This window comes from Sinocyclocheilus grahami, unplaced genomic scaffold (assembly GCF_001515645.1).
Source record: "Sinocyclocheilus grahami isolate Dianchi unplaced genomic scaffold, SAMN03320097.WGS_v1.1 scaffold2344.1, whole genome shotgun sequence".
Classification (NCBI taxonomy): domain Eukaryota; kingdom Metazoa; phylum Chordata; class Actinopteri; order Cypriniformes; family Cyprinidae; genus Sinocyclocheilus; species Sinocyclocheilus grahami.
The window spans coordinates 6,699-15,934 of record NW_015507523.1 but is presented as its reverse complement, the minus strand read 5'-3'; the positions used below and the strand labels follow the sequence as shown (position 1 = coordinate 15,934).

At 42.5% G+C, this 9,236-nt stretch overlaps 1 protein-coding gene across 1 annotated transcript in view; it reads left to right on the top strand.

Annotated features, from left to right (window-relative positions):
- Nucleotides 1–4,468: 4,468 nt before the first annotated feature.
- LOC107574798 (immunoglobulin superfamily member 1-like) overlaps nucleotides 4,469–9,236 on the top strand; it is an 11,191-nt gene continuing 6,423 nt past the window's right edge. The window contains exons 1-3 of the mRNA XM_016261236.1: nucleotides 4,469–4,592; nucleotides 6,430–6,720; nucleotides 7,713–8,003. Of these exons, the coding sequence (XP_016116722.1) occupies nucleotides 4,469–4,592; nucleotides 6,430–6,720; nucleotides 7,713–8,003 (706 nt within the window). The remainder of the gene's footprint in view (nucleotides 4,593–6,429; nucleotides 6,721–7,712; nucleotides 8,004–9,236) is intronic.

Below are 9,236 nucleotides of genomic sequence, written 5' to 3'. Positions count from 1 at the left end.
TCCCTGGCCCTCTTATTTAGGACCATGATTCTCTGCCCCATCAACAAAGGTTCCCCCTTAACTTTACGGGTGATGCACCCAGCTGTCAACTGTCCCCAAAAATCCATCTCCCCGGCCCAGCATGATGTCAATGGGCAATTTTGCATGACAGCTAGACAATTAAACAATACGGGGTATAGCCTGTAGAAGGGTGAGGGGTGTTATTGTAGGCCTGTACCAATTCTGTCACATTATGGTCCCAATCCTCTTTCTGATCATCCTTTAAAGTGCCCAGCATACTCAACAGTGTCCGATTAAAACTTTCACATTGTCCATTTCCTGCTGGGTTAATAGGGAGTCGTATGAGACTTACTGATATTATACAAGGAGCATAGCTCTTTAATGACCCTTGATTCAAAATTTGGGCCCTGGTCAGAGTGCAACTGATCAAGCCCCCAAATGACTGTATAAAGTGTTTCCACAACACCCTTGCAGTAATCACAGCAGTCTGGTCCGCAGTGGGCACTGCAACAGCATAACAAGTGAAGTGGTCCATCATAACTAAGATATTACACATCCCGCTGCGTGCAGTCTCCAGGGACAAAAAAAATCAACAGAAACTATCTGAAGAGGGTATTCTGATTGTATAGATACAAGAGGGTCACTCACTTTATTTGCAGGAGTCTTGTGCAGGTTGCATCGAACACACTGAAGGTACCACTTCTCCACTCCTCGTACCAGCCCCGGCCAAAAGAAACGTTGACGGGCCAAACCCAGAGTCTTTTCCACCCCCAGGTGTCCTGTGTGGTCATGCACCCATTCCAGGACTTGCGACTGTAGACACTGTGGCACCACTTTGCTTCCATTTATCAAATGTCTTTGGATCACATACCTCCCTGCACAGCAGTCCCTGATCCACACAGAGGCGGGCCCACTGTCACAACAACACTTGAGTAGACCGATCTTCCGCTGCTCTCTCTCTCGGAAAGGGCCCTCTCTCTCGGTCCATATAGATCCACAATCGTGATACCGCTGGATCAGTCCGCTGTGCCCTCCTCCACTCGGCCAACAGACTGGGACCAACTCGGTCTCCTTGATCTATATGTACCACTGTCTCAAACTTGTGACACTCCTACAGGTCCTCAGTGACTGGAACAAAGGCATGGACACAGGCCCGGACGACTTCAGGTGCAACATATCCAATCTCACCACATGGGACTGCTCACTCCTCTGTGGGCCCGGCCGAAGTCTCACTCACAGGCCACCTTGAGAGGGCATCAGCATTTCCATTTGTTCGCCCTGGTCTATAACGCACCTCAAACTGGAATCCCGCAAGCTGGGCCACCCATTGTTGCTCCACTGCACCCAGATTTGCTGTATTCAGATGAGCCAAAGGATTGTTATCTGTGAAAACAGTAAAGGGAGACACAGCAATATATGCCCTAAACTTTTCCACTACAGCCCATTTTAAGGCCAGAAGTTCCAGTTTGAATGAGCTGTAATTTTTATCATTCCTTTCCATTGGTCGGAGACTTCTACTTGCGTAGGAAATGACTCTCTCCTTCCCCTCTTGGACCTGGGCCAATACTGCTCCCAACCCTGTCTGGCTAGCATCAGTGTACAACAAAAATGGCAATTCAAAATCAGCATATGCCAATATGGGTGCTTGTAGGAGACTCTCCTTCAGTTTCTTAAAAGCAATGTCCTGTGCCATTCCCCATGCCCACCCATCTATTTTTCCTATGGCTGGTCGAGTACGTCGCTTTGATGTCCCCCACAACATTGAGTTCAATGGTGCTGCGATCTGGGCAAAGTCTTTTATAAAACGTCTATAATACCCTGCTAGGCCCAAAAAAAGCACGCAACTGAGTAATATTTTGATGGGTTACCCAGGCCTCCACTGCCCGTAACTTCTCTGGGTCTGGTGACACCCCTCCTTCTGCAATCACATGGCCCAAATAATGAACTTGACTCTGGAAAAGGGAACACTTACTGAGTTTGACCTTTAAGCCAAAGTCCCCCAGACGACTGAAGACCAAATCTAGATGGGCAGTGTGGGCCTCAAAGGAGGGGGAAAAAAACTATGAAATCATCCAAATAGAGCAATAATGTTTAAAAATTGATCCCCCAGGCAACTCTCGACCAGTCTCTGAAAAGTTCCTGGGGCATTGCATAACCCCATCGGCATCCGATTAAATTCATATAGCCCCATCGGTGTCACAAAAGCAGTCTTCTCTTTGTCAGCTGGGTGCACCCCCACCTGCCAATACCCATGTGCTAGATCTAATGTTGAAAACACTCTAGATTTTTTCAGTGAAGCCAGTGACTCCTCAATTCTAGGCAAAGGGTATGAATCTTTATGAGTAACACTGTTCAGCCGCCTGTAGTCTACGCAAAAACGAAGGGTGCCGTCCTTCTTTCTGACAAGCACCACAGGTGCTGCCCAAGGACTATAACTCTCCTTAATACCATTTTCAAGCATGTTATTTAAAATTCCCCTTACTTCTTGATACAATTTTGGTGGAATCCTATTATAACAATCTCTAATTGGGGCTGCATCACCTGTTGGTATTACATGTAAAACCCTATCAGTATGCCCATAATCCTCATCATGTTCCGAGAAAACCTTCTGATGCTTGGATAACAATTCAGAGATAATTTCTTGTTGTTTGGAGCTAAATTGCAGTGGATCTAAAGAAACGGCCACAGGCCAGGGCAAGTGTTCTTGTCTTACATCCTGCACACTATTTTGTCTCACCCCCACCTCCACAGTCTCATTATCCAATGGTCTTAATTCTGCGTTTCCCTGCACCCTTGGACAACTCAACATCAGAAATCTGACCTAACCGACAACGCTGAAAAAGCATCACCGGAACTGGAGAAAACTGCACTCAATGATCGGGCTACCAATAACTGGCCCGGCAATACATCATCTTGACATGATTCTACCAAGCCCACATAATCCTTTCTATCAGGCCGAACACATGCGCATGCCTCAATCACCACCTCTGACTGTGCTGGTATTATTTTTCATTTTCCCTGAGGCCAGTAAATAGTGCTTATCTGTCCTGACTCATCAACAAAGTTTAACAAGTCTTCACACACATAAAACATTTGGTTCCACACCTTGACTTGTACTTCACTTTCTACCCCTAAACCACCATCTCCAGACTGTGTCATTACAATTTTCCCACACTCTTTAATTACGTTCATTCCAATCAATCCTGGATAGGAGGACCCATTCGAGTCTCTGACAATAAGCACTCCCCTTTTTGGTATTACTTTGCCGCATATAATTAAATCCACCAGAATATACCCAATATATGGAATAACTAATCCATTCGTAGCTACCAAATTAAACCTTTGAATAGGTGGATACACTGTTGGCCCCCCGGTCTCAAAATATTTCTTAAAATAACTTTCTGTCAATGTAGTCACTTGTGAGCCTGTATCAATCAAACAAGGTGCTTTAACCCCTTGTATCACCACATCCACCACTGGACATTGTCCTACTAAATGATCTTTCTTTACTGACTGGCCTCTACCTAACATACCCATTGTTTGGGCCTGCACAGTGGGTTCTACAAGTTTAAAGGCCCTTGAGCGCCTTCCACCCACCTACAACGTCTTTCAATATGCCCAACTTGTTTACAGCGCCGACAGATAGGTCTACCCTGATGGTCAAATTGGTCTGAACTTTTTCGTCCTCCCCTGGACTCATACCCAAGTCTTGCACTTTCACTGTTAGGCAATAAATTCTGTACTCCTTCATGAACTTCGTTAATCATTCCAGCCACCATTTCCTTTATTTCTCCTTTTAACTGCAAGAAAACCTCCTGTTTAATTTCCTCAACCAATTTTACTTTATCTGGGGTTGGTTTTAACTGTACTGTTGCAGCTACGGCCTGCCGCACCTCCCCAAACTCATCTGCTCGTAGAATGGCTTCCTGTTTGACCTCTACAAAAGAACTGTCTAGTGCTGCTCTAACCATACCCCGAAGTTCCCTACGCAATCCTACATCCAAAAGTCCTAAAATAAATTGATCCCTTAAGATGTTACCCCTAATGGTTCCATCCCCCCTATTTTCCAACCGATTACTCAATTCCTGAAGTGCCAGAGCATACTGTCTAACGTTCTCATCCGTCCTTTGCTTACGGATAAAGAACTGGGAACGAAGGGTTGCAAAGGGAGCCATGTCTCCATAAATACCTTTCAAAAACGTCAATATCTTTTCCTATTGTTGCACGCTGTGCTGCTGGCAAAGCTAACACTTCCCTCTTTGCTTCTCCATCCAGATTACTTACTAAAGCTGAAACTTTCTGTGCCTCAGAAAAAGGATATATATTAAACATCTATGTCTGCGTATCATACCAGTCCTTAAAGTTGTTTGCCTGAGTCCCCTGTTCTCCATTTAACTTTTGACACCATGGTGTTCTCATCATAAAAGGAAACATAACCATGTTTGCGTTTGTTGCTTGACTCTGAGATATGTTAGGAGCACTATCTGTTCCCTGCTGCTGCTCACTAGATGTAGATGGTAACTGCGCGGATTGTGTAGTTGACATCTTCCCTGCTATTGCCCAATGTCCAGACTGCCAAACTACACCAAGTTGTAACACTCGAATAATAATCAAAGGAGTAAAAGGAAACCAAAACAGGTTCCTGCCTGGACAAGATAAATGATTTGGCCATCAATAGCCAAGGAGACTCAAGCACACAACCTTAATAAATACAAATATAGCTTTTATTCTTATACAATACAAATCATATTAGAACCTCAAAAGGGCAAAGCAGCAGGTTAAGATGGGTGTCACATATAGTTAATAGTGCATTTGATCAATCAAACGTTACCTAGCATAAGTAAGCAGTCAACGAGCAGAAAAGTATTCAGCAAAGGGCTTAAACACCTTAAAATAAAGTAATGTGCTGCCAATTATACGCAATTTCATTACACAGCAAACACCAAAGGTACAAAAATCCATAAGTGCATCAAATGGGTTGCTGGCCTTCTTACCCGCTACTGGACATGGGGTACAGCGTTCGGGAAAACAACCGGCGGCCGCCAAACTTTAATTAGGGAAACCCAAAGCTACAAACTATCCCTCCCAATCGCGTCGCACACGTTACGGAGAAACATCCATCCCACGTCCCGGCACGGTAGTCTCGGCAAGAAGCTCAGCAACACTCACACACCAAATCCCCCCTCAACAACAGACCTCATACCTTTATTGATTCCATTAGAAATGCAGCACAGGTGTTGATGTTTGTCTTTTTCCCCTAATGAGACATAAAGCGGATAATACAGACGCAACCACTGTCGCCCCTCCCCTTGCCTAAAATATGGGCTGCAGCTCTCCCTAATTACATTTTGCTCTAACAGTTGTTTAATATGAGCCTTAACCTCCTCATATTGACTAGGTGGCAGTCTCCTATACCTTTGACAATCTGGAACATCATCTAACAATGGAATTTGATGTTCAATCAAATCTGTATACCCCAGATCCCCCTCTCTTTCTGCAAAAACAGAGGCATATTGGTCCAACAACTTCCTAACCTTGCCTTCCTGTTCCTCATTCAACTGGGGGAACTTCAAGATCCCAACTTCATGAGCCACCATTACCCCTGTCTGAGCAGCATTGCATTGTTCAATATACACTGTACAATTTTGTTCTTCCTGCATAGGTGTAAATTTTAGATCTGGATCCCCATCACTAATTACCACCTCAACCCTGTGAATAGAAGCCAGCCGAACGTGTGGATTCAGAATAGCATCACTAGTACCCACATTCATTATTGGGACCAATAATTGTCCTTTCTCTGGCAATACTATTGATCCTACAAAATCCTTATTTGTCCGGGAGAGCAGAAGGAGTTCGTCTGTTTTGTTGGGTAAAGAGCGGAGGTTCGCCAGATGGATGCTCGGCAACGGCGTTCTGAATCCGCGCTGCCTGAGCTTCACGAGCGTGCCGGCTCACTTCCCCCGTCTGCGCGTCCTGAAGCGCTTGATCAGCGCCACAGCTCCCCCGACTACAATGTCCAGCAAAACATCAGAATAGTCGAAAACCGGTGAAATATCGGGTGGTGTGTACTTCCGAATGTCCAGCAATTCGTCTCTGGTGAAACTGATTGCAGGGATATAACTAAAGACAGGACAAACTAACAAAAACATAGAAACAACTGCGGAGCACGCCACGGAGGCAGCCATCAGCGTCGGCGCCATAAGGGAGAATCATGTGAATATGTGAATAAAAGCCTAAATTAAAATCTGTTTATCATATAAAGTGATCGTATCTTGGATTAAACTTGGACTAGACTTGGATTAAACTGCTAGATTCATATGGATTTGTTTTATAACACCTTCATGACATGTTGTCATATGATTGTCACTCTGCACTGCAAACTCAAGTCTTGTGTGTTCTGTTTTGAGTCAAATTTTGTTTTCTTCACAGATTTACCCAGATCTACACTGACTGTGACTCCAGACAGTCCTGTGTTCACTGGAGAGACAGTCACTCTGAAGTGTGTGATAAAGCCTGTTCACAGTAACTGGAGATATGAGTGGTATGAAGGCAGAGACAGTGTAATGTTACAGACGTCTAAGCGCTACTCTGTAAACAGAGACACTCTCACTATCAGACGAGTAATTACATCTGATCAGGGTCAGTACACGTGTAGAGGACAGAGAGATAAAAGACCAAAATCATCACAATCAAGCTCTGCTGTTTCTCTCTCTGTGACGGGTGAGTTGAATATCACTGCCCTCCTAAACTCACTTCACTACGTCATGGTCAATATGAATGTCACACTTTCTTTTGAGCATTTAATCTCACTATTCATTTGTAGTAACCTAAATGTCATGACACAGAGACAAATGATGAAATGCAGAAACAAAACATAAGAGCTACTGGTAAAAAAAGCTGGTTATGAATGGTAGATCTGATATGACAATGTTTGTTTTTTGGGGTAAACTCACTTTACTACATGTCATGGTCAATATGAATGTCACACTTTCTTTTGAGCATTTAATTCCATTTAATCTCACTTTTAATTTGTAGTAACCTAAATCTCATGACACAGAGACAAATGATGAATTGCAGAAAGAAAACATTAGAGCTACTGGTAAAAAAAAAAAAAAGCTGGTTATGGATACTAGATCTGATATGACAGTGTTTGTGTTTTTTTTTTTTTTTTCACTGTCAGCCTTCACAAGCTTTAACTTGTACACAGAACAACTCACAGGGAAGCACTGCTGCAGTGAAATAATTATCACTGCCAGAACATTATACGTAACCAGAAACAGATGTTATAACTCAGTGTAAGGAGGGTGTTTCAGAGTAGAGGGAGAGAATAGGATCATTTATTAACAACACAATCAAAAGTAAATCCAGACAACAAAGACGAAGGCAAAAACAGAATAAAGCCAGACAAAGTGTACACTAAAAATGCTGGGTTGTTCCAACCCAATTTTGGGTCAAATATGGACTAACCCAACTGTTGGGTTCAAAAGTTAAATCATGTGAATATGTGAATAAAAGCCTAAATTAAAATCTGTTTATCATATAAAGTGATCGTATCTTGGATTAAACTTGGACTAGACTTGGATTAAACTGCTAGATTCATATGGATTTGTTTTATAACACCTTCATGACATGTTGTCATATGATTGTCACTCTGCACTGCAAACTCAAGTCTTGTGTGTTCTGTTTTGAGTCAAATTTTGTTTTCTTCACAGATTTACCCAGATCTACACTGACTGTGACTCCAGACAGTCCTGTGTTCACTGGAGAGACAGTCACTCTGAAGTGTGTGATAAAGCCTGTTCACAGTAACTGGAGATATGAGTGGTATGAAGGCAGAGACAGTGTAATGTTACAGACGTCTAAGCGCTACTCTGTAAACAGAGACACTCTCACTATCAGACGAGTAATTACATCTGATCAGGGTCAGTACACGTGTAGAGGACAGAGAGATAAAAGACCAAAATCATCACAATCAAGCTCTGCTGTTTCTCTCTCTGTGACGGGTGAGTTGAATATCACTGCCCTCCTAAACTCACTTCACTACGTCATGGTCAATATGAATGTCACACTTTCTTTTGAGCATTTAATCTCACTATTCATTTGTAGTAACCTAAATGTCATGACACAGAGACAAATGATGAAATGCAGAAACAAAACATTAGAGCTACTGGTAAAAAAAAAAAAAAAGCTGGTTATGGATGCTAGATCTGATATGACAGTGTTTGTGTTTTTTGTTTTTTTTCACTGTCCGCCTTCACAAGCTTTAACTTGTACACAGAACAACTCACAGGGAAGCACTGCTGCAGTGAAATAATTATCACTGCCAGAACATTATACGTAACCAGAAACAGATGTTATAACTCAGTGTAAGGAGGGTGTTTCAGAGTAGAGGGAGAGAATAGGATCATTTATTAACAACACAATCAAAAGTAAATCCAGACAACAAAGACGAAGGCAAAAACAGAATAAAGCCAGACAAAGTGTACACTAAAAATGCTGGGTTGTTCCAACCCAATTTTGGGTCAAATATGGACTAACCCAACTGTTGGGTTCAAAAGTTAATTTAAAAATGTAACTAAAATTTAACCCAACAGTTGGGTTAGTCCATATTTGACCCAAAATTGGGTTGAAACAACCCAGCATTTTTAGAGTGTAAAGAAGGCAAGACTGCACTGAAAACAACACAGACAAGACATTCATAAAGGACACCAGACAAAAAACAAGGCAAAAGACTGGAGTTTAAACACACTGCATTACAAGAGGCTGATTAATCCTCATCGAAACAGACGAAAGTAACTGTGGTAACAAACAAGGCACATAGCAAACAGGAACTAGACATAGGAAGTGAAGAGAGGCAAGGAACCAAATATACTTTAACACAAAAGTCTTTAAACACAAAACAGAGGAACACAAGACAGCAATATAACACTCCGTCACTGAAAGTTCAGACTGTCCAGGTGTTTCACAGCAGATCATCTTTAGTGAGTATGATACAGAGACAAATAAAGCTGTAAAAAAGTGGAACATTTCTCAGTGATTATTAATCATTATGGCAGTTACACTCAAAGTTTTTTTTTTTTAGTTATTTTATCTCTTAATCATATGTTCCCTTTCATGGGAACTTTGAACTGCGTCCTCTAGGGGTCGCTATGGGGAACACATCGTTGTGACCCGTGTCTGAAGCATACATTGAAAAAACACCAACTCGTTGGCTGGCGACAGCCATGACGTCACTA